Source organism: Falco biarmicus, chromosome 12 (genome assembly GCF_023638135.1).
Source record: "Falco biarmicus isolate bFalBia1 chromosome 12, bFalBia1.pri, whole genome shotgun sequence".
Classification (NCBI taxonomy): Eukaryota; Metazoa; Chordata; class Aves; order Falconiformes; family Falconidae; genus Falco; species Falco biarmicus.
In genome coordinates, this window is record NC_079299.1 from 21,925,374 (window position 1) to 21,952,156 (window position 26,783).

General features: G+C 38.0%; 1 protein-coding gene across 6 annotated transcripts in view; it reads right to left on the bottom strand.

The window, feature by feature from the left end:
• LTBP1 (latent transforming growth factor beta binding protein 1) overlaps window positions 1-26,783 on the bottom strand; it is a 216,750-nt gene that overhangs the window by 159,748 nt on the left and 30,219 nt on the right. For all 6 annotated transcript variants that reach the window (XM_056356801.1, XM_056356797.1, XM_056356798.1 and 3 more), the window contains one exon: window positions 21,166-21,454. In XM_056356801.1, coding sequence (XP_056212776.1) covers window positions 21,166-21,422 — 257 coding nt within the window. In that variant the 5' untranslated portion in view covers window positions 21,423-21,454. The remainder of the gene's footprint in view (window positions 1-21,165; window positions 21,455-26,783) is intronic.

The window sequence follows — 26,783 nt, forward strand, 5'->3', positions numbered from 1 at the left end:
TCAGCAAACCAGAAAAAGCAGACTGTGCGTCTAGAAATAACATGCTATTTAAACTACGCACACAATCAATTAAAAAATAAAACACATCTAATTAAAGAATACCATCAATACATATACATATAATTTGAGTTTGTTAAAGTTGCTAACGCACCACAGTAACCTACAAATATAAAAATTAATTTTAAAATTCCAAGTAATACCTATTTTTTTTTTCCATTTTTGTTTGTAAAAAAAGTTTTCATGGTATAATACTTATGCTTTTTACTTCCTGGGGGTTGGGAGGAATAAAACAAAAAAGCAAATGCTTATGCACCTTTCACAATGAAACAATTCAGATGTGCAATTCAGTTCCACAAGCTCATCAGTTTATGGTACCATTTTAACTAGCATCTGATATATCTAGGTTTTTTAACTTAATTAAAAAAAAAATCTACATACAGCATTTCCCTCTACAGGGATAAGTTCTAATAAAGAATTTTTTAACATTAATACAAGATTTCAATTTTTAAAAAAATATGCACAACTGAAAAAGCCATCCTTAATGTAGTTATATTTGGAACTGTAAAGAAAAATAAGGGCAAAATCATTCCCTTACTGAAAGAGGTATCTTAATTATAAACAAAATCAAAATTTGTATTTTCAAATCAGATGACTGCAGTGACAGCTTACTGCCAAAACCAAGACAAAACTGATTGTTTGCAGTATTTGCATAGGCTAAGACATCTTGAATCACAAAAGAGATCAAACAACCTTATGCAGATATTAAACCATATACATCTTGCAAACAAAAGCTACTGAGATAATTTGTCATGGCAGGAATATAAGCAAAATAACTAAGTACCATCTCAGGACCACTGATAAAAGCCTGTATTTTGAAAACAACTTATTCTGTGGTACCAGCTGGTTTATGAATTACACATACTCAGCAGTCCAGCAGAATTTGTTCCACTGAACTTTTGGAAACCATCATTCCTGCCAAACAGACCTTATTGAGGCTTGTATTTAGCCCCACATCCAAACAGCCTGTAGAAACTCTGCAGTCCTTAGTTCTACATGAAGCAAATCCACTTCTACCTCAGTAAAGTAACAAGGATTTCAGAAAGCTGTGGATACTACTGTGAAACACAACATTACACATTTCCAGGTCACTTCACTACCTTGAATCATGATGATGCTGAGCACATTCTTCCTGTTTCCAGCACTTAAAACATTCCTGTAATTGCCTAGTATTTCTCGACACTCTGAGTCCTTTGGCAGGACTCACTGCTCCATGCTATTTTTAGAAACTCCAGCAACAAATACCATAGGTACCTACCCTTACACACCATTTAATAATGAAAAGGCATAGCTGTTTGGAACCCCTGGGCTAAACACACTGCTTTTGAACAAGGAATGAAAGATGGAGCAGTCAGTGCTTATCTCCAGTTCTTTGAATGCTGCTTGGGGCTTACCTTGTTCAAATGCCTTTATCCTCTCCTGTTGGACCCAGGTTCATTAGTACACCTGATCATGTACAACATGAGCAAACACTGTAAGCTCCACTATGCACACCCACAGACAACAGGTTTGAGTGATGAAGGCCCTGGTTCTGCCCTTCCAGCTAACCAAAAGATACAGAAGCCTTGCAATCTCTCCTTGGCACTTGCTGGCCAAACAGCCTGCCATCTTGGGATCAGTTCCTGTTCTTCTGTGGGAAATGGCTGAATGATCTGTAGGCGCTTTATAAATCTGCAGCTTGCCTTCCAGGGGAGATATATAAAGTTAGAGTAGTGTAACACTCCCTTTCTGCAACAATCAGCAATGGAGAGATACCACAAGCATCCTACCCACAGAGCTGGTTTGCCCCCCAGTCAGAACAACGATAGATGACTGTACTGATACTATTAGATGATGATCCTCTGCTGCCAATATTAACTTCACAACTGAACAAACTGGGTGTGGGGAATGAGACACAAGGTTGAAAGTTTTAGAAAAAAGAAACAAAATAAAAAAAAAAAAAGAAAAAAGTCCCCACACAGGAGCCGCCATATGCCTATGTTATTGGGCCTGGGATGGTAACAAGCAGAAATGACTGGCAGGCCTTTTATAATCCTTACAGCCTGCTGCTTCTTAGCTTATACGGGGCTTTTTTCTCATAAACAGATTTATACCTGCATGGAGATAGAAATTGCTATAGTAGAAGGCCTGTTTTCACAATAAAAACAATCTAGTTACACTAAAAATAATAATAGTTCCTGTGTATACTTTTTCTTAAAAAGCAGCTTTTTTCCAGTTCAGCGTTAACCATTGATGCAGCACAAACACACTGAACACTTGGCCAAGAAATCTCTCAAGTATCTTCCTTGACAGAACTGAAGAACCTACAAGCACCTGAAAAAATACCCAGTTTCAGAAGTACAGGGCACGTAGCTATTTCCTACTAAAATTAAAATTGATCAGCTAGATGTTGACAATATTTTGACTTTAAAAGTACCTTTAGATTTTTTGCATTCTCTGTTCTGTAGCTTTACTGCATGAGATGCTATGGTTCCTGGCACTGTATAAGGCTCCACAGTTTCACAGTTCCAAGTGCTTTAATATTAATTGTGAAATAATGTATAATGATTAAAAGAACAGTATTTTAAAACAACATACTAAAGGGTAAAATTTGGCCTGCACTTCCACCCATAACGATTTTTCCCATCTACTGATCACTCCTATGAACACCAAAACTTTTTGTATGAAGTTGACAAACACAGAACTGCATGCAGGCTGCAATAATTTCATTTTACTAAATTCTAAATCAATTCAGAAAACAATTACAAAAAATTAGTGCACAAAAATCACAACTCATTTAAACTATACAGGATAGGGGTTTTTTTCTTTGGTTTTTCCCCAGTAACATAGGAAGGATGGGAGTAAGAGAAGCAGGAAGGAACAGAAAAGCCCAAGAGCTGACACTTGAATTTTATAATAGAGGCATGTATTGCTTCTTCAATTCTCTATAACAAGTTTGACAATTGACATGTAGTATTTTCATAAGACAATCACTGTAATTTGTAGTTTAACTGAACTAAAACTAATTTTTTACCCAAGTTATATAATCAGAAACAAAACCAGTTATGGCTCCTCATAGCATGGGTTTAATGGCTCAGCTGAAAAAGTAGTTCTGAAAGCCTGTGTCAAGCATGCTAAAAGTCTCTAAAAATAAGATTTTTTTACCTAGCACTATCATGCTAAGAAGCTAAAGATTTTAAGAATGAATGCATACTGGTTTCTATATGGTGAAGAAAGATTTCATACTATTTTCAATTACTATAGCAGCATTATATGCTGTGCACCAGTGGGGTGTTGAATCAGAATAGCAACTACTTCCGATAGGAGTCATTGGTTTTTTTAAAACTTCACTAATATTAATCAAGAGAGAAACTTTTTAAAGCTATACCAAGTTCAATATGTCAAGCAACTTGACAACTGTTATGCAAAGAGCTTATAATCTACCCCTCTCAGCATCAAAAAGAAACTTTGACTTTGAACTGTACTTGCAGAGAGAGAACATTAAACAAGCCTTCCCACAGCATTTTCTATCTACAACAGTACAGCCACCACAGATTGAATAGAAAGAAATGTGTGGCAATCACCAGCTTTTATTGCCTCTCTGGTTTCATTCTTTTAGACTGGAGGAATCTCCCTGCTCCCATTTCTCTTTAAAGACAAATAAAGACTACTCAACTATTTTTTTAAATGCCATGATCTAAGTAAAATGGTAGTGTGTAACCTTTTGTGTTAGAGATGCCCTGTCTGCAGTATAATCTAAACAAACTGAAAGTTATGCCTACTAAACTCTGTACCTCTAGGCCCAGCCACCCAACTCTTGTAGCATTCAGGACATGTTTTGTAACAAATACTGAAAAGAATCTTTTGGCTTAAAAAGACTAAAAGCTGAAACTTGGCATGCTTGGACTTGTTTCAAGAAGGAAACTTTATTTTGCCAAACTTGGAAAAGGAATGAATTTTAACATTTCCAACTTGGAAGACAAAAAATATTCTATTCATGATCATATAGCTTAAAAAAACACAAACAAAAAAAACCCACACAAACAAAAAAACCCCAAACACACACAGCCAAGCAAATGGCAGCTTTATAAAACACTGAAATATGTTAATGAGGATAAATATTTTGCCCATTTAAAGAAATCTAAATTAATTGAAAATGTAGAGTGCCCAGGAAGCATGACATTTTCAAGAAGGGAGCACAGCCAAGGAAAGCAAAGAATGTTCATTTTAAATTGAGAATCATCTGCTAGTTTCCATAGCTACTTTTTAAACAATTGTAAGCTTTATCATTTCCTAGAACAACCTTGCTTACTATGAATAACTTTCAAATGGCTGTTCTCAGAAAAAGCTACTTGAAATCACTTACAAAAAAGTACAATAACAGTGGCTGCTCTTTCAAACTTTTTTAAAAGACAAATAGGTAGTGTTGAAATGCAAACAAACAGCAGATATTACATTTATCTTTTTCATAATATTATTACTAGTAATAGACTGTAAGCCTTAGCTACCTAAACCAGGACTCCAATCTTGCCATGTGAAACACATCAAAGATACACAGCACAGCAGAAATTACAGTGCAAGGATCACACAGGCCAAATACACACTGCATGAAGTAGGAGTGGAAGAAGAGGAGCTCCAAAAGAACAAACTCCCCAAAGTGAAAATTTGTCACCAGACCTCCCACAGGTAATTTCTTATAAATAATTTGTTTCATTTTCAACAATGACAACACAAGTAAATATCATTCAAGCAGACAGCAGCTATAACATCTCATCCTGGTATGAATAAACTATGCATCATGTAGAAAAAGCAGCTCCAGTTCATGTTACATGACAACATGACAACATCCTGCTACCCTGTACAGAGCAACCTAGATGGTGCGTAAGTTAAAGACACTCCAGGTCTCTGTCTGTCCATACCAGGCCTTGCTAGATCTTACTCTTGGGCAAAGTTAAACACTATATTGCCTCTGTAACGAGTACTTTACATAGTTACACTGTTTTACTCCGTATTCCACCAGAGAATCCAGCAGGCTGAAGATTAACCTCTAGGAAATCTCCAAAAGGAACTTTGCCATAAAGCATGCAAGCATTTCAGAAAAAGCTACATTCCTAACAGTGAGTCCAGTACTTTCCTCCCACTTGACTAAAGGACTCCACATGCAGGTGGAGTTAAGAGCACCGATAGCATAGCACAGCATTCAAAAAGAAATGCCAATGTCCACACAAAACAGTTCTCCAAAGATGTGTTAAGTGCTTGAAGGCAAAATGGCAGGAAGACTATGAAAAAAGGGCCTATGTCCTCTTCCTTTAGGACCTTCAGCAGCCAAGCAGCCAGAAGTAAAACCTGGTACCCCTCAAAAAAAGGCATCCCAGTTATAGAAATAGGAAGCTAGGAAGAGTGTGTCTCCCTTCTCCAATGGGATTGTGAAGCAGGGGTGAAATGCCATCCCTCCAAACAGACTAGCTATTACAGAAAGGACTGAAACTGACTACTCTAGAATCACCCCCAAAGATCTCCTTACCAGGAGCACTGCACACAGAATTAGCACTTCCCCTCTGTTCTTTCAAAAACAGCAGAATTTACAATGAATGGGAGGAAAAGAGAGGAAAAATGAAAAAAAAAATATTTTTTTACTGAATCTATACACCTCCTTTTCCTTTTCCAACTTCATTCTCTTCAGTCTCCATCACCTGAAATCCCAGTAGAAATGTTCTAAGCATACGGTTGTGGGTTACATGTCTTTCTTATCTCACTTCCAGAGGCACAACAAAAGACACTCCAATTTAGGAATTCACTGGATTTCTAAACAGTCCATAAAATATATATATATATATATATGTACATACAGCCCTCCAGGGTACAATAGAAGGAAAATACTTCAGGATGCAAAACATACTCTGCATTGAAAAGCTGCTGGAATAGCAAGAGGGGGGATGAGTGGCAGTTGGCTTCTTGTTAAGGATCTGCATATGTGCAACAGCTGGAATTCCCAAACAGGCATTATATAATAACAACAAAAGCTGTTCAGAGCAGCAAGGCGGCACAGCTGGGACTGTTGTGACCAGCAGTTGTCCTCTACTTTAGAGCTTCAAGGTTCTACTGCAGGAAGTGAGAGAGACACCAGAGCTTTCACTCCAGTAAATAAATGTATACGTTTATTTCTGCTTCACTGTAATTATTAATTTGACAGTGGCATCAGTGCTATAACCATCCTGTCCACCATGCAGAAACCAGAACAGAATACTCAAAGTAGTAATTAAGATCAGAGTAGTCATCAATTGTACAGGGTTTACAACACCTGCTTGCTACCTTCTTCAGCAGCATATACAGACTATACAATGTAAAATAGTCTAAGGAAAGAGCTCTCCCAGTGTAAAACCCATACAAAGGCAAGTAAGTCTAACCGTGCTTCCAAAAATTGTCACATTCTAAACATACTTTAAAAAGTAATTAAACTAAAGAGATTCTAGACTTGGATATCGCTGTCCAGAGGTGGTGATCACTGAAGATGACTACTAAAGCATTAACTTTGTTTCAAGGTGATCTGGGAGTGTGATTCAGAAAGTAGCTGAGCAGCATCCTGGGGAGGTGTGGAATCACAGTGAGACTTTTGCAAAAAAAGGTGAATGTATTAAGATTGTAAATGTTCTAACTATGAAGCCTATGTAAAGATGGCAGTACTGCCTACAGCCTCTAAGTTTATGTCTTGGTTGACTGTTTCTTGTACCACAACTTTAATTAGACTAATTCTTAAGAACTTCACATTCATTGTATTATAAATATATTTTGAAATTACATAGAGGCATTTACTTTTTCTGTGTTACCATAACCTTAGCTATTGAAAGGACAAGGCACAATGCTTTTGAACTGAAAGAGGGACATAAAGAAAATTTTACGAGGGTGGTGAGACACTGGAACAGGTTGCCCAAAGAAGTCGTGGATGCCCCATCTTGAAAGAGTTCAAGGCCAGGCTGGATGGGACTTTGAGCAACCTGGTCTAGTGGAAGGTGTCCATGCCCATGGCAGGGGGGTTGGAACTAGGTGGTCCTTAAAGGTCCATTCCAACCCAAATTCTGTGCTTCTGTGTGCTAGTGCCAAATGACAGTGCATTTGTTTCATGCTCTAAGGCTTGATGCTTGTTGCTAACAGTTTGCACAAACAAGGTTGACAGTTTCAGTGCGTGGCTCAGATAATGGTATAAACATAGGCAACTTCAGAGTTGTCAGAAACCGGAACAGAGAAAGCTCTATGGAAGACACAACTCCATTTAAAGCTTAATGGAATTAGGTTGATGGAACTTACAAATATCACAAGAGATTTTTTAAATTGAAGATTGGGAAAGAAAGCATACAGCTCCGACCGATGCAGTCACACTTTTAGTGAAGTCAGTGTGCTCAAGTAAAGAACAAAGCACAAGTTGGTAACACTTAAACAGGTAACAGTGAGAGCAAACTACATGCTTTTTAACAGAGGCAGCAACCAAATTGGAAGTTCCTGTACTTCTACATGAAATGTTACAAGTTCAAGAAATAGAATGGAGAAAAAATGACCAGCTTTATACAGACTTATTAACAAGGAATCACTCCTACCCTGGGAAAGGAAAACTACTAGGAGGATTGGGAAAAATCCATGGAATATCCTGGATATGAAACAGACCAGCTGGTGGAAGAGTGATGCTACTTCTCAAAGAGTAGCCTCTCAAATTAGATCAGCAAATTAACCATATTGATCACTAACAGAGCACCTCCATGAACTATAATTTCAATGCAAAGTAGAGGAAATACAGCATTAGGTAGCTAGTAAAGTAGTCCAAAGATGGTGACAGCTGCCATATCACTGAAGCTACAAAGACAGGAAACAAGTGATATGAAATTTCAGTTACCTCCCAAACAGCAGCACAACAGTAAAAGAAAATTTTCAGATGTGATTAACATCTTCATGAATCAGCTCACCAGGAATGGAGAAGAAAAGAATAAAATCTTGGTTTGGTCTAACCTGCATACAGGATCCAATTCAAATGTTACCACTGAAGAGATGCCGCAAGAGTGAGAAAACTCACTTAGGGTTAATATCCTCAAGGGGGGGAACAAAAGTCAAAGATTCACTATAGCAGTTCACAGTTTCAAAACAGGAGTATGAAAATAAAATGAAAGCTAGTTGGAAAAAAGTTGATGAGCTGAAAAACCATCCCAAAAGTCTTAAACTGAATTAAGCAGTGTATTAGAGGAACACAGAAAAGGCCAGAGAAGAAAGTCTCAATTAATTCTTCCCATATGTGTTCATCATGAAGGAGCTTAGAAAGGTTCCTGTGCATTTCTATTTAAGGGATTCTCAGGATCTGTTTCAAATTGAAGGACAGAGAAGGTGACAGAACAGTCAGTCAATACCAAAAGGTCATTAGACCAGACAATCCTCATCCAAAACTTCTAAAAGTAAAGCAAAATTCTAATTGTCTACTATGTAGTACTCCAGGCACAACAGAACCTAATAGAGAAGAATACAGCAACTTTCATCCAGAAAAAAAATAAAAAATAAATTAGATGGGGTTTAATTTAGCTTACCATTGGTGGGAAAGGAGGCCAATCAGAATCTTAACCAAGCTCTTTTATCTCTCACTGTAATGAAGGTTGTCTGTGTTGGCTTCCTAACATAGCTGAGTCATGGCTGAATGATAGGGGAGGGGCTGAAGGACTCTCCTACACACATTTGGTTGATCCTTCCATCTCACTAAAGATGCAATTAGTAGAGGAAATTGTACAACAGTATAGCCAGGCAACAATTTATGATACTACACCAACACTGACCACCCTTTTCTTGCACCAAAGCTTCACTCAGGCAAGTGCTGTTAGAGACCTACATAAAGCCATAAGGCAATTGGCTGTTGCCATCACACAGATTAGCTTCCTCCTGTCTGGAATAAGCTCTGGATGACTTCAGATCCCAGTTGGTTGCCTATAATTCAAATCTCTATATCAAAACCAGATGCTACTCTATTCTCAGATTTCTGAGAATCCTTTTCCTTTCAAAAATACTAATAAAAACACAACATCCTGTAATACCTGTTTATGAGAACTTCACTAGATGATAGCTCAAGTATGGATAAAGCAAGATGTTTATGCAAAAAGTAGGCTGCAAAATCTCAGAAACATCAATAATCCAAGTACAGGACGCTGCAGCCGAATCTCATGAATGTCTTGCATGGTGGTGCAAGGGTGATATTTTTATTTTCAGAATTCCTTCCAAGATACCTCTGCTTTTCTAGTGGACAGAAGTCAATGTACTGCTGAGAGTTCACTGCATGTGCGCAGTACTTGACATGGCCAGATGCTATCTAGCTCCAGCCCATCAAAAGAAGTCTCTGCTGAACTCTCAACATAAGCAAACTGGACAATTGCAGCTCTCCAAAGATTTCAGCCAAAACAGGTGTGGTAAAAATCACAAATGTTCCCATCCAAAAGGTCTTACAAACAAGTTGTAACGGACTGGACTTCGTCCACCAAAACACCAAAGCCTTCCCTGAAGGCAGGTTTGCTGTAACAATCTGCCCTGTTTTCCTAACTTTGTGACCAACAGGATCTATCAAATGACTAGCCTATTTTACAACAGATAAATGTTTTTCTACCTTTTACACCACACTTAAGTAAGGCCATGGTCTTTAGACCCAGGTCTGTTACAACCCGATTAACAGCAAGAATACTCAATCCAACAGAGGTAACCACAAATTATCTGTTATCTTATGGACTAGCACTGAAGTATGCACCAGGACTGTTCAAAAAGGACACCAGAACTAGGGCTGACACCATTGTCATCAAAAAAATCATCTCCGTGTCCTTTGCCAACACAAATAAACCCAGTCCTGAAGGAGATCAGTCATTTCAACTAAACAGTGACTTCAGCTCCTGCAGCTCGATGACTACATTCCCCTAGAATGATGAATGGAGGTGTTCTTGAGGGCTGACTCAGTGCCTGGCAGCAAAAAGAGATGAGTAACTACCTTTGAACCAGTTTTTGTTCTAGCACACATATCAATAGCACTGCCAAAGACTACAGAAGTGAGAATAGCTACAGTATCAGAACCTCAAAACACTGGTCTCAACTTACCAATAGTTAATGCCAAAGATCCTTCATGTATGCCTAGTACTGCTGCAGCAACAAGTTAACCATGCCCTCAACTGACAGCTCAGAACCACATTACTAGTCCCAAACCAATTCTGACCTTCATTAGGAATAGTGAGGACACAAAGCCTCAGCAGAGAAAATGTGAATTCATATGCAGCCATACATAACATGCAGAATGTCCTGCCTTAGTAAGAAAAAAAAGTGTTACTTACTGTTCTAGAATTTAGAGGATGACATAATTAAATAGCTATCTATATTAATATTGTTTAAGTTTGGGATCAAGAAGATCCAAGACAGCTGATCTTCCTCAGAACAATTACTGTAAATTGCAGTGAAGGACAGAGTACAAGAGAGGAGTGTAATTTTTTTAATCCAGTACAAACTTTTTTTAAACTTTACTAGCCAAGAAAGAAGAACTCTAACTCGCTCACTATGAGGAAACTTAGCAAAGAATTAACTTGGCTAACAGGTAAAAATGTGTTCTGAAGAATATCTGAGGATGTCTAAACTGGACAACAGCTGAGAGAAACTGCACAGGAGGAGAGGTGCTATGCCGCCTGTATCTTTGGTACAGACATAGAGCTGGCTGCTAATTCATCAGCTGTCAGATGATTTGCTTTAGGCAAGAAGTCTGAGCAGAGAAGGGAAATTAGCAGTCACCCACAACAGAAAGTACCTAAGGACAAGCACTCAAGCATTGCCCTCTCTACGCACCCTTAGTTTCAGCTAGGCAATTTGCTGCTGCTTTACTGTCTCCATACCTGACCCTGCACATTAGCAGAGCAGGTTGGGTTTGTGAAAAGAGTTATACCAAACTAGCAATTCATGGAGGGAATGGGGGGGACGGCAGGAACAGACAGACCAGGACACAGGATGGGACATGACACATCAGGAGAAAGGCAAAATGTTATTTTTCTTTTTCAGTTTATAGTTACAGAGCTAGAAGTGCAAGTCCCATTTTGGGAAAATGTTGTGTTAAAAGTGTTGTGCCCTCTTCCCTGCTGCTGTACTGTGCTCCACAATAGAAGCTGAACAGGAGGAACCCAAATAATTTGGGACTGTGACTGCAACTCATTTGTTTTTAATTTGTGTATTAGTAGTGTGCCTACCGAAGCCATAAGAGAATACAACAGAGCTCACGTATCGATTTGTGTCCATCTGTTATTTGGAGAAGAGGGGCTTCACTTCAGCATTCAATAGAAAGACAATTATACACAATGAACAAAATAGTCGGTTCAAAAAAATGTGCTGCCAATAAATGACATATTCCAGTGAATAAAACCACCCTTTTCAAAATTCTGGCATTCTGCAATATGAAAATAAACCCTAAGCAGAAGGAAAAGCAAAGCTTGCCACCTACTGCCCAATGACATAATATATACTGGTATTGTCTATCTCCTTTTTAACAGGCTATCTTGCCTTTGAAACTCATTTCTCTGACTGAGAACATACAGGATTGCATCTTCAATTGTCTTTTTAATAAAACAGAAAACACAAAGCCTATGCATGGAATATCCAAAAGCAGTCTTTTCGTTTAAACCAATTTTAAACTGCTTATAAAATCCCTGATAAGCATGAAACATCATTTATCATAGCATCTGAACCGATGAAGATTTCCATTTAATATCCTCCAATGGTGCTATAGGCTTTAATATGACCTCAGCTACATGATAAGTTTTCTGTATAGAGAGTACTTTAAATTAAAAGAATTATTACAACAGATAAAGCCTATCAGAAAAGAATTTTTTTTCCTGTACACATATCTGGAAGAGATATTTTTAAAGCTGTAGATTGCATTAGTAATAAAACAGAGCTGTAACGAAGACTGGTTTATTGCAAATACTTCCTTTGCCCTGGAAATTCCATGTCTCAACAGCAGAAACGATGCCTTTTGTTTTCAAGCACTGAAAAATTCTCTTCAATAATTACAATGTTTCAGTAAGCTATTAGTCTGGAAGCATTTCTCTTCCTAACATACCACATATAGAGTCCTTTCTGAGTAACAGTAGGACCCTTGCTTACTGTAGGAAGTTGCTTAACTCCAAGTCAAGCAGTCATGATTCAATTGCCTACATAACTTCTAAGCACACTAGCAGACATGCCTTCACTTACAACACTATCTCTGCTAGACACTTCAAATTAGCTAACAGTCCACCTTCTGGTCCTCCAACACTTCTCTCTAAGGCACTGAGATAATTCAGGGAAAATTTGCTAAAGAGGAAAATCAACAAGGATTTACTGCAGAGTCCCTCTAACAGACTGCTGGCTGGTTACAAAGTCTTAACCAGTATTTGAACGATAACATCAGGAGAAGATCCTGCTTTCTCCAGCTGCCCAGTGTTCTTCACCATTTACACTCATGTCTTAAATCCACTCATAAAAAAATAAAAAAATCTATGTCACTCACCAGACAGTGGTAAACAGTAACACCCAAAACTCAACATAAGACGACATGAGTAATAAACATCCTTGGTAGTGGTTAAATTAGCAACTGATTACACATTGTACAAAACAAAAGTTTTGGATTCCTGGGAAGAATTTATCAATGTACTAGGACACATGTCATATATAATCTTTATGGAACTTAGGTAAAGTGGAAATCGCTTCGCAGTAGGAAAAAGTCTACTTCACAGTGAAGTATTCAGACTCTAGCACTGAAGAAAACAAGTTTACTAGAGATGAAGTATATGTCTGTTGAGGTTCCTAAATCATGAGCAGAACAGGCCATTCATAGATGAGAAATCAATGAGGCATTTGTGATTAATCAGACAGGCTCAACCCTGAAAATACATCTGCCTTTGTCTAAGACCAGCCCACATGATTCTCCAAATGAAGATTCTTGAACCATCCAGTTATCTGCTACACTATCAAAATGATAAGATTCAAGTAAAACCCCTGAAGAGGGGTTCTTTCTGTCTCAGTTATCTATGTAATAAGGCTGTTAAGAATGAATTCTTAGTATAGGCTGGAAGTGTTAAGAAAATACCAAAACTTATACTAATACTCAAGACATACAAACTCAGCTAAGAGTTGCAGCTAATTTTATTTTAAAGGAATGAAGATCAAATATTAAGCAAGATTTCTGATACAAAGACCAAAGGCAGACACTTCTACAAACGTAGTAAGCTTTTTCTCCAACCTTAATATAGGTAAAACAGAGGGGGAAATATGCCTGGGTCAGTGATCATTTGATCATTACAACACTACACAAAACCACCTATATTTTTCTAAAGACAGAATAACGTTATATCATATTTCTATACCTGAAATCAGTAATAAACTCTATTCTCACTTTGCTTTTCTTCCTTCGGTACAGATGTATTTTGACATTAGATGTTAGTTTTCCAAATCAACCTACTCAAATCTATTGCCAGAGCTCTAAAGAGTGAGGAATGAAAATAAAAACAATTCCCAGTAGCTTATTGACCATACAGCCTCCAAGGGACATGGCTACTAACAATGTTGATTTTATTTCAGCCACATCCTTCAATTGCTACTGTTGCACAGTAGTTTGCTTAGAGAAACAAATGTTAACCTGTGTGGGTTACTTTTACCTGTTTGGGTAAAAAGTCTCAGTCAAGTATAAAATCATTATATAGCTGTGTGGTATCACAAACATTTTCTGATAAAGCAACCTTTTTAAAAGCAAATGTTCTAAATGCCTAGAAAGACTTTGTGCCACCTGATAATGTCATTATATCAAACCAAATTTTAACATACAGATACTCCTTCCTAAAACTGAAAACCCAGTCATGCTATCCATGAAAAACTGTGTTCCTTCAGTCCCCTGCAAGCCACTGGAAGAAGTTTTTATGATTGTTTCCCATCATCTCCTAAAATAAGTGCTGGATGATAAATGGGAAAAGTTTCAATAGTAGTACAATTTAAAAAAAAATAAAAACTGGGAAAGCCACACTGGAAGAGAACATACCAGCTTGCAACACAGTAACAAAGAACATTTGAACATTTAGAACTACTCATTAAGACCTCCCTACATATGCCCATGAAAACACTGAATGGCCAGACACACATTTTTTTAAGGTAGAAAAAAATATTTTTAAAACACTATGGTTTGGAATGGTCACTTACAGTCTTCTTCTCAACTAAGCTGAAAGCACCAGTATAGTTTTAGAAGTAATTTCCTGAAATTAGTGCCTCAAAAACAAAGGCAGCAATTTCTATACACATGGAGTATGCCTAAATCATTATGTCTCTATTTTGCTGTTATTGACATACATTAGCATGAACATATTCCAGTAGCACTCAAAAGAAAAATAACTTGATGACAAGTTAATGAAAAAGTCGGGTTTATCTTGTGAAGTGTGTTCAATTTGCCAGGATTGTGGGAAGGAATGTTACATTGGCATTCTCAAAAGAACGTGTGTTACAGGACAATATGGAGAACTGACCTGGATCAACATTTTTCAAGTCAATTAGAAAGAAATCAATAACCTAAGAGATAATAGGATACACTACAGTTCCTTGCAGCAGGCCACTTGTTAAAAGCATTGTGCAAGGGCTCCTCAGAATCCACCCCAAATAGCCCACAATTGAAAATTAACTTTGTTGATTCTCCCTGGAACCACCTTGCATTAGTGAACCCATAACATGTACACCACAAGTCCACTACACGTTACAAGCTTATACTGAAGAGCTGCAGTCTTCAGCTTAACACTGCAGACAGACAACCAGTCTTCCACCTCTGACAAACCAGTAGGGGCTCAAGAACTGCTGGAAAAAACCCACATCTGACCAATGGAATTAAGAGAAGCAGTTACAACTCAATGTTGCATCGTGCTGAGACAAGCTTACAGGATTTAAATGGCCTTTTCTTTGAATAAATCAAACAGCCTTGGCACTGGGCTCTAGGATGATAGAACCTAGTAGACCATGACTTGCAGACATGGGTCTGTGGTCATATCTTAACAGCATAGTCATAGCTCACCCAAGGATCTGTTCAGACCCCTCTATACACTCAGTATCCTCAAGTACACACTTAGGTGTATCAGCCCTGAGCACAGATACACACATGTGCCTAAGAACACAGATTATACCCCAAGTTGCACCAAGAACAGGAAAAATCGTCAAAAATATTTTGCCTAGAATCAAAAATACTAATTTTCCAAGATACCATCACTGGAATTGCAGTTCAGTTGCTTACAGCTCCAGTTCCCCTGTGTAGCCCAAGAAAAGAGATGGTGTCTCCTCCTGAAGAAGGCAGTGTTATCACACAAGTTCCTGGCTTTGAAGGAAAAGAGTATCACCAACAAAGAATGAAAACAACTGAACTACAACTTTCAGAAGTTAAGAAGTCATCACAGACTTTCTAGTTTCAGCTTGGATTAAAGTTTTTTTGTTTTGTTTACTTGGGTTTTGCTTGATTTCTATGAGATGACCAGCTCAGTGCGTGAAATGAGCATGATTAATCTTTTTAACCTGGACTTTAGCAAGGTCTTTGACACAGTTGTCTCCTTATATAAAAATTGGTGAAATATGGATAACTGGCTACAAAGTGGGTGCAAAAACTGCCTGGCTGAATAGGTAGTATTCAGTGATACAAAAGCCAACTCACAGGAGGTTAACTGGGTAACTAATTGTTTTCCTTAGAGATAGATACTGGGACCAATATGGTTCAACAACTTTATTAATGATCTAGAGAAGGGGGGAAATGCAGTCTCAGCAATTATACAGACTTCAGGTTTGGAAGAGCGGCTGTTATACTGAGGGCCTGAGGGATTTTGACAAGCTGGAGAAATGAGCTCACAAAGTTCAAAGGCAAACACAAAGTCCTTTATCTGATACAGCAACTCCACACAACAGTGCATATTTGCTGCTGAAACAACTGGGAATCAGCCCCTGACAAAGTGATCTGGGTGTCCCAGTGGACAAGCTCAACATGAGTGACCAGCACACTCCCACATGAAGAATGGCAGTCATATATAGGGCTGCATTAACAACAGCCATAGCCAAGCAAGTCAAGGGAATGATCATTCCCTCTATCCAGCACTTGTGAGACTGCATCAAGTACTGTGTCCAGTTATGGTCTCCCCAAATCATGAAAGACACTGGCACAATGGAGCAAGCCCAGCAGAGGGCCACCGAGACGGTCAGGGACTAAAGCATGTAGCATATGAGGAGAGATTGAAGGAGAAGAGTTTGTTCAGCTCTTCTGAACAAAAGAAAAGGCAGCTCAAGGCAATGATGTTGCAGTCTACCACTGCCTCTTGAGACTGGAGAGACCTGAGCCAGAAGACTGGTTCAGACTTCTCAGAGACTTAACAGTGGAAAGACAAAGGGTAACAATGTGCAACAATGGAAATTTCAACTACGAGAATTTTTTTCCCCTGAGGGTGGTCAAACACTGCAACAGAAGCCCAGAGATACTGCGAGTTCTCCAGCCTTGCAGCCTTGAAAATGTTCAAAGCTCAACTGCACAAAGCCCTGAGCAACTTCTTATAGGCAATCCTACTTTAAGTGGAGAGTTGGACCATATTGCCTCTACTTCTAACCTAAGTTCTTCTATGCTTCTAACACCAACACTACCCCAAAGTCCTTGCTTTCCTTTTAAAAACATGTTTCCCTAAAAAAAAAAAAAAAAAAGTCAAGGTCATTTTGGACAGAAGTTTAATATCGGGTCAAGAGTTTCCATAAAGTATTTTTAAAACAGACCTCACAGTTAAGTTCAGGTGCAGAGTTCTACTAACTAAAGAGTAGTGATATTTCACTTGCTTTGTAGATCTTTAGTACAAAAATCTATCATAATGGTGATGAAAATGGACGTCCTCCAGAAATATTCACTCTCACACTCACTATTAAGCTTTAAAAAACATTTCTTTAGCCTTTTTTTAGACCATTACCTGGTCAGCCATCACATAAACCAATCTCAGAACCGCAAGTTTTAAAAACTAAATTACATATAGTCAAACAAAAAAGAACTAGTATGCAAAACAGGAAATTTTAAAAAAGTAGTCTCTAATATTTTGCAGTAAACCTCAGCCAAGAGTCTAAACCACACAAAGTCAATAACTTTTACAGATTATTTTACATACATATGTAAATATATAAATTACAATTATAGATTATAAAAATAATACATTCCATTTTCAGTTATAACTGTTTTACATTACTGATTTCAGTAGGGTCACAACAGCATGCCCAGTCCTTCTCTCAGTCTTTTTTATTTTTTCTATCTGAATTCACTCATGCCAATTAGTAAAAATTGGGGAAATACTGGACAAAATACTACATCCTTAAAAAGTAGGAAAAAACAGTTTTAAGACACAGGTTGACAGGTTCACTAAAATTAGCAGGACACACCCGCCTGTAATAGCATCGGACTAGACCCAGTAATCCGGGAATACAGGTTTGGAGGGGACCTCTTAGGAAACATTTCTAGGGGCATCAGACACAGCAGCAAAGTCTAATCTGTCACCTTAAGTCCATACATCCACCTCTCCTTTGATGAGCTCTGCTTTGCCCAACACAAAAACAAACTGAAATTTCATCAACAACTGCTTCCAAAAGAGGCTGAAGGAGCAATGCTGTGACAGTTCACTGTAGCATTGAGCTCCAGCTGGTTGGTGATGTACTCTCGGTGACCATTTCCAAAATTGTACTAGAAAGTTCCCTTTAAAAAAAAAAAAAAAAAAAAAAATTCTGTTCCCACAGCTGGTAAATTCAGAAAATCAAGCTGTTGGAGCTATACTGTTGCCAACAAATGAGAGAATGAGATGTGAAAGGGACACCCAGAGTTACTGGAGAGCTATCACAGGAATTCAAGACCACAAAGCATGTCTGGTACTGAGATCAGAATTCCCAACAGGTTCAAATAAGCAGTAGATTTTTGTTTCTGAAACGCCACTTGTTTTCAATTACAGCCATCTACATCTTATGCTAACATTCTTGAGACTTGAGTCCTTGTACCTGATAGTATCCATCTTCAGCCCAGGGCTATGAGTGACTTTGCAAGTCCTAACTGCCTGTGTGATAAATCCACAATATTCCAGGAAATCAAACTCTCTCCAGGCTTCCTTCTGTTCAGCACCATATTCTTTAAAAAATGGTATCTGGGAAGAAATAAATGAATTCCCTAATTCCCTAAGTATCACTGCCACCATGATCTCAAGAAAACATGTAAGAACACAACTTGATAACTGAAGTTGGAGAAGTTGCATTCATATACAAAACAAAAAAAATGACAAGAGGATAGCAAAACAGAAGCACTGTAGAGACAAGCCTCCTCTAGGAGTTTATTTTGGTGTTCCAGGTTGGGTTCTGCCTTGACTCTCACCAGTCCTTGACAGCTCTACATAGCAGCAGTGTCTAGATCAGCATACCAACTGCACTGACAATGCATGATTCCAGTCCTGCCACAACCTTTCCCTGCATTTCTAGGAGTGGGAACAGAAAAAAAACCATTCAAAAAATACCTGCGCAGCCTCACACAACATGCTAGAGCTCAAAACATTCAGAGGAACTGAAGCAGGAACTAGCCTGTTTGCTCTGCACCAGGGGTAGAGACCTGACCTCAGAAGGATCTTTCAGCCCTGTAAATTGTTCTAATAATCTACTCGACAACTGCAGCTAGCACTCATTTCAATACTTGTAACTAAACATTCGCCTTCTTCCGCTGCAATTTGTACAACTGCTTTGGTTTTGTGAAACAGCCCATTTCATATACAGCTCCTATGTCTGGTTCCTGCCAAGGTTGTAGGCTGGCTTTCTCATGACTCCAAAAACACAGTTTTCCATTTTCCCCACTCTATTATTAAGCTGGATGAAATAGACTTATCTTCATGTGATCGCAAAGACTAATAGTCCCATTTATGTAAAAAGGCCTCTCTACATGTAGAAGAAAATCGATAGGTGGAGAAAGGTCACATGAACAACAAAGCCCACCTGGGTTAACACTGCTTATGGAAGCACAGAGGCACTTCGGATAGCAGATAACAGATGACAGTTTTTGTTAGCCTGAAGTTGCCTTCTCTACATCTGTGATGTTGTTTCATGGAAGCAGGAACAGATATTTTGGTGAAGCATGGCATGCTGTATGTACGCTCTAGAAACACTTGAGCATCATAACCTGGCATGTTATGTAGTAGCATAGAAGAATATCAGTTGATCATCTTCTCTTTTCATACAAAAGGAACCCTTTATCCCTCAACTCTGCCTTTCCAGGAATAATGGAAAATAAGTCTTCTCTAGAGGCAGCCACAAGCCTTCTAAGGACAGTTTCAGAGTGCTTGGAAGAAGAAAGATTTTTTTTTTTTGCAGGCAAAAAAAACTGCATTCTTTTTCTTTTTTTTCTTTCCCTCTTTTCTTTTTTTTTGAACTGTATTTTATTACCCAATTTGGACAACTAGCCTTTATCACAACAGGAAGAATTCATTGAGAATGCTTGTGTGTGGAGGGACGGAGAAAGAAAAAGACACACAGTACACTCTATAGGAATCAGTAGTGATAAGACAGGAATTGTCTGGCCTCTTTGTACTTATTTCCTGCTTTTTATTTCCCACTTTATGGGGCTAAGCAGAGAAGCCAGGTCCTGAGGATTAGCAGTCCCACTGGTCTGGATGGGAAGGAGCAAAAAAAAGCCTACTGATTTTACTGTTAATTTCCCCTTCAATAACTTTTGCTTCACTTATAGGAATGAAACTGGGTTTAGAATACTATAAAATACTAAAATTGGGTAGCAATTTTTCTGTCCTTCAAGACTGTGGATGTATTTGTTCCTAAAGCCCACCCTGCCTCACCTTACACCTTTCTCAAAGAACATACTAGCTAGAGTTTAGAACTCCAAGAGATAAGTCCCTCTTCCTATTACAGAAGACATGTACGAACCCAGTTTTGCTTGTGGCTCCACAATTAGATGAGCTAGGACAACCGTAAAAGGAATTGGAAGGGTTTAAGAGGAAAGAACCTAATAAAGAGGTTACCAGACAATAAACATCACTGGCAGTGCCCAGTGATCTCTATTCTCACATGCAGCTTTGGAGAGGTGTGGCAGGATGTACCTTGTTGTCAGGAGCATATAACTACTCAGATGCAGACCTCTATAATCACACACCACCCTTTTCAGGTTCATTTTTATAGTTTTGGGCACAGGAAAACAGTTTATTTCTCAGTCCTGATAATCTTGCTCTGGAGGCTACAAGTGAGATGGGCTGCACCCTGCTTACAGCTACAGAAAAGCAACACCTGTTACAGGGCATGAACACTTTTTGTTACCGACTTCACCTGGAGAACTTGATGGACAGTAGTTGCTGCAGACCCCTAGAACTACCCACATTCACTTTGACTGCCACTTTCCTGTGCACCTCCCTCCCCCTATTTCATCCCTGAAACAAGTTAAGGTCAGATACATTAATAAAAAAAAAGTATAGTTAGAGAAATTTCAGACCCACTTGAAGTATCTAAACTAATGAAAATAACACAAAGTCTAAGTCACAAGCTATTGAAGAGTCAGAGAAATTAAATTCTTTGAGGCGTGTTTCTTTGCTACCTGTGACAGGCAGATAGAATTATGAACCTCAAACACAAGCAAGCAGAAGTATCAACTGTAGTAGAGCCATACACACTTATTTTTAGAAAGAAAATATAATGCAAATGGAAGAAAACTCAGAACACAAGCACCAAATCTTACTCTCCTCAGTTATGTGAGATATTGAAATTCCATGCCAGACTGTTCTAGGTTTAACTCAAAAAGTCACTAGTGTAAATTCAGAATAACTCTTCTGAAATTTGTATAGCATTGCCATTCTAAGGAAAATAAAGTTGACTGACATTACAGGATATTCTGTTCAGGTGAGAAGATCTGGCTCATAAGCAACAGAAGCTTGAAAATCCACTTAAGTCTGACAGTTAAAATAAAAAGTTCTTTAAAAAAAATAATAATAAAAAAAAAATCTCTGAAAGTTTCCAAGTATGATTATTTGAAAATACTTGCAAGCAACAATGTTTCATAAATCTAACATACTGGACTCCTTTGAAAGCAAAGAAAACACTTACTGTGGTTGCATTTGCTGAGGTAACCCAACAGGAGGCTTCTGCTTGATGGTGAATGCCATCTGAGTCATAGGGCCAACCTTCGGTGGGACCTGCACCTTCTGAGAGAAGGTCTGCTGGGCAGCCTGCTGGGGTATGGGCCACGGGGGAACAACAGGGCTCCGGCCTCCAGTGGAAGATGTCTCTTGCATGACTGTATCCTCACAGGAAGTACCTTTTGTTCCTGGTTTACACACACAAAGCTGAGGTCGCAGGCACATCCCTCCATTTTGGCACGGTGGCGCACAGTTAGCTAAGAAAAGACATTTTAAAAAGTACCTTTGAAACAAAGCGTGAACAAAAATGCAAACCTTCCCCATAATAAAAAAGGCATTAATTGCTAATGATAATTGAAGTAGGAGAGCACAACATTACTAAGCTACACAAAAGATAGTATATAAATTGCTGTAGCTTTTACTGCTTTCCTACATAACACAGGTACAACATTTGAACAATTCCAAGAAGTAAAATGCTGGTGAGATAAAGAATGGGAAATGAACAAGTTAAATCAAGAAATATAACATTATTTCAAACCTTCCTGTTAGCAGTCTTTATACCCTCCTTCCTTCCCTGCATCCTCCCTCCCCATACTTTTAACATCCAAACTGCATCCAATGAAACAATATTATGCAGATCATAGATTTTACTACTGGTCTAGGCTTGGATTGATTCTCTTACTGTTTAAAATCACAGATCCTCCATAGGTAGTAACTAGAAGGAATCCTTACAGTCACATTATAGATGACCAAAACAATCCAGAGAAGCATGAAGTGATTCATCTCTTCCCCCTCTAAAGCCCAAATGAAATTGTCTGAGGGCTCGCAGCATAAACTGCTGCTATGAAGACATAGGGGTTGACTTCTTTGAAGAAAGAGACAAGTCCTTGTGATTAGCCTGACCTAGCTTCTACACCTTCTGTGTACCACCACTGAAAAGGGATCAGATTATTCAAAAGACAATTCGCTTTCAGATACCTGCCCTCAGATAGTACTAATTACACTGTGTTGCTCTCTATCTGCTGACTATAGAGGGAGTCTGAATAATCAGCCTAGACTCAACAGCCAGCTTGTAGACCTAGTTAACACAGGATCAATTCCACTCTGAAGAAGCAAGAAACCTTAAGAAGCAAAAATCCCACCAAAAAAAAAAAAAAGAAAAAAAGAAAAAGCAGTTGCTCGTTATATGTGTACATAACATCGCAAAGGTATGCCTAATTTCAAGATTTTGGATGCTTAAACTTACAGCGCTATCATATTTAGAGAATGTTAAGATAAGACAAAGATAGCAAAACAAATTATCTTATCCAGTAGATAAAATTTAACAATATAACCATAATAAGAACCTAAAAAGGTTCATATCTTAAAACATAACATGTGATTCTGCATCATATTCAAGTACATCCAGCTGCACAATTACTTTATATTTTCAAAAAGTCAGTCCACAGCCCTGGTCCAAACAAACTGGAATACTTGACACTTCAAGTTTTAATATATGTATTTATATATTAAAATAAACACACAAGCATACATATGAAATAACTTATTAGGATGGGACTGTGTTAATTTGGAGGAATAGTTTGTCAAATAATAATACCATCTGATACAGATGTACCACGTATACCTCTCATACATGGCACCATAATTGACCTACAACTTTAACTTCAGCTTTGCAGGGGTTTCTTCTCACATATACTTTCACCCTCCATATGTTGTTCAGCAACATATCTCCTTTTCAATACTATTTAGCTGAGCTAGCTTAATTGTATATTATGCATCTCCCTGGCAACATAAAGAGTAACCATTTGCTTGCTTACATTTCTGGGTTTTTTTGAGAATATATTTCGTCTTTGACTGCTGGAAGACTGAAGACCATTTTCACTGTAAACTTGAGAAGGGATTTACAACAAACGTATGTTGTAGCACACAAGCCAACTCTTTCTTGTGTCTTGCTTTTAAAACTAGATTTTTCCTATGAACAGTAAAAATTCACTTATATGCACAGGACTGAAATTAATTATACCTTTGAAGAATAGATTCAGAAGCCTTAAATTCTAATTAAGTTTCACTGGCTTTGGAGAGACTCTAAGACCAGAACAGTAACCCCCATCATTCAGGTCACCTGCAGAAAATGTCCCAAGATCACAGTGAAACACCCTGTGAACAGCTGGGAGTGCTTTAGAAAAAAAATCACATAAACATATCTGTTTAAAAAAATGATAATAATTACAGATTTTCAAAAGTCCCATTTTTACATTAACACACATTCATACTGAACATATATTTCTAGAGATTTACAGCCACCCATGAATATTAAGCTCTAAGATTCTCAACAAGTTATTTAAAAAACAAAAATCAGACAGAGGCTAACAAGACCACCTCAAAAGTCAATAAACAAAATATCCACTCTGCTAGGATACTGATCACTGTGTATCTAATTCATAAAGGTGAAATAATTTAAACACGTATGAACGACAACCCTGAGAAAACTGCAACTTTTTTCCCCCCATGTAGTTAAGAACCAAAGCTGTGCTGCAAAAGCCTAAGAAAACCTAAGTTTCCACTTACCAAAGTGAACATAATAAGGCTGCAATGAATTTAAAACTAGACACCTGAAAATAGAACCTGTTTTGAAATGACCTTATCTTTTTTACCCAGACTTGAAGATTCTTACTTCACTGACAGCAATGTAAACCCTGAAAGTTTCTCAGCTGTACCTACACGTCAAGCACATGAAGCTCTGCAAGGACAGACAGTATTACTCTAGCTGGCCTTATAACAAAACAAGCATCAGCAGATCCAGCAACTATGTTATAAAATACCCAGTTTGTCTCAAATCACATGAACAGTGACAACAGGTTAAAAAGACCGATACATCAGGTATTCACAGCAATGCATCCTTTGATTGAAGTTCTTTATTAATGTTGTGCAATAGTAGATCACAAAATAGGATAAAAGAACACATTTTTAGGAAAGATAAAATGAACATTTTAATTGACATAATACAGCAGTTTAGTTTTAAAAATGTTCAACACAGCTGCAGCACGCCAAATGTATGACCTAATTATTTTGTTTGAAGACAACAATAATGGCACGTCTAACTGAAAACACCATTATTTTCCATAAAGCTAAGTTTCCAAAAACTGGAGCATGCAAGCATTAAGTTTAAAACTGAAGAGCTGGCCAACATACTCCCGTTAAAGGCAATAGGCTTGGTCCTATTCAGTTCAAGGAGGTTACAACTGGAAGTTCACAATGGAGCTCGGCGAAATGCAAATAACGAGACTACACTTAGTGTCAGATCAAGGATCCACTTAGTCCATTCTCTCCATTGCCAAGGTGGATGCTTAAGGACACGTTTAAGTACAGGGTGAGAAGCAGTGAAAGTTTATTCCACTACAGTCTTCAAGGATTAGAGGCTCAGCAACTTCCTGAGCAAGAAGAGTGTTGTTTTTGTATTTAATAACCCTCAGCAGATTTTTCTGTCAGGAGCTCACTGGTGCTTTTTGAACCTTTAGTTTCAGCATCCATAGCTTGCTGTGCCAAAGAAGTTGGCCACATTGGAAGGCCAGGCATAGCCAACATAACCAACCTTCCCCCACTTTCCAGTAACATGGGGATCTTTTGGGTTGGGTTGTGTGTTATAAGACCATGCAATCTTTATCTACCAAAAATAAAGCCTTGGTGCCACATTTGCTTTGGAAGTCCCTAAATCACAAAAAGCTGAAAGCATTTTCTGTGGCTGTATCCTAACACATTCATCCTTTTTATGCATCCTCCCCTTATCAACTATTGCTCACCAGCATCGCAGAGAGAATGCTGAGTTAGAGGGATACTTATAAGGCCTGTTATGGCTTTATTTACGACAAAAAAAGCAAGTATAAAATAGTAAAGTTACCATTAGGTTTAAACGCACCCCTTCCAATACATTTGTATGTTGGTTTGGGACTGATCTATACATATGCACTTTTTGTTCCACATGTTCATGTTATTTGGTTAAAGACTATACAAATACTTGCAGAGCAAGACCTAAAATAAACCTGTTATAAACCTTTTATAGTATTTACATATTTTTAAAACTTCTACATATGCAGAGTGTACTTCTGTTTTAATACATACTAAATTAAGCATTATTTATTATATCACAAAGTATAAAAAATTAACACATATTGAAGAAGTTTAGATTAAAATTTCTTTTTCTGACCTTTCAGAAGAATCAAAATACAGATACCACTATCTGGTCACAAAAAAACTTTTATATTAAATTTCTGATAATTCTTGAATTAAGATCATTAACATCTGATTCCTATGCTAATCACTTTGATTTTACCTTGATTCACAATTACCTTCTTCAAACAGTAATATCTCATTTACAAGTTTATTCCCTTGTATCTCTAGATCATGTGGAGAACTGTATTTTTCAGTAACAAACTCACAATCAACAAATTTAAATGTCCCAGAAGTTTCCCGCACCCAAGTTTCTAACCTTTTAGCCTCAGCTCCACCTTTAAGCATCTCCTTTATCAAGCAACGGTTGCTGATTAGTACTTAAGCATTCACATGAATTAGAAATTCATTCCTGAATTTCTAATACTTTGATACAATTTCACTACAAGTGTTGTGAGTTTTATATCTAGTGAGCCCATCCACTAGATTTTTCCTTTCTATTTCCCACATAAAATTTAATGTAACTTTTTTTTTTTTTCAGTCCTCTTAACCACACATAGTCAAGCATCAGTTTAAGCAGAATGCCCTGTTTCCAACAAATTTCATCACTGTGCACATTGGCACAGTATATATGAACTTCCCTCATAGAAGTGCCTAAACCCTGTAAGGCAAAATACATGCTGGAGGGCAAATAAGAGAAAATACAGTAATTGCAAAGATGATTGTAAGTGTGAGGCTGTTTCAGATTCCAACACAAAATGGTCAAGAAATGACACATGCATTGTTTACAGAAAGGGGGAAAAACAACATTGTGACATGAATATACCTGAGCTTAGAGCAGAAATTTCAAGTTCCTTTACAGGCAACACAGGAATACTGTTAAAGGCATAGCAAATACTGCCTGTCTTAATTAATTCAAGAATTCTATTCCTCAAGCACACAAGGAAACCAAACCAGAGCCCATCTTGGTTGAGCGCACATCCTAAACAAGAAGTTGCAATACAAAGGCACCTTTAACTCCCACTGTTGAAAGACAGAGTGGTGATCCCCAACGGATCCCTAAAGCAAAGCAGTGAAGCACTTACTCTGGAGAGCGACAAGCTGTGGGCTCTGAAAGGGAAGAGGCCTCAGAAAAACCTGAATATGGCGCTGACATCCTGGAGAACAGCAAAGTTCATAATAGTTTCTGGTTCTCCGAATTGCCCTACCGATTAGCTCACCATTCACTTTCACACTTTTATTCTGGAGACCATCTTCAATCTTTTAAGTTGTTGTCAGGACTAAGGATGCAACACTGGAGAATGGAAACCCAAAAGCTAGCTGAAGGAAAATTTAGTGCTCACCACCTAATGCTTTTCTAGGGATCTAGTTCGACATCCGAGTAGCTTTCTCCAAACAGTTTTCAAAAGTTGAATTTTA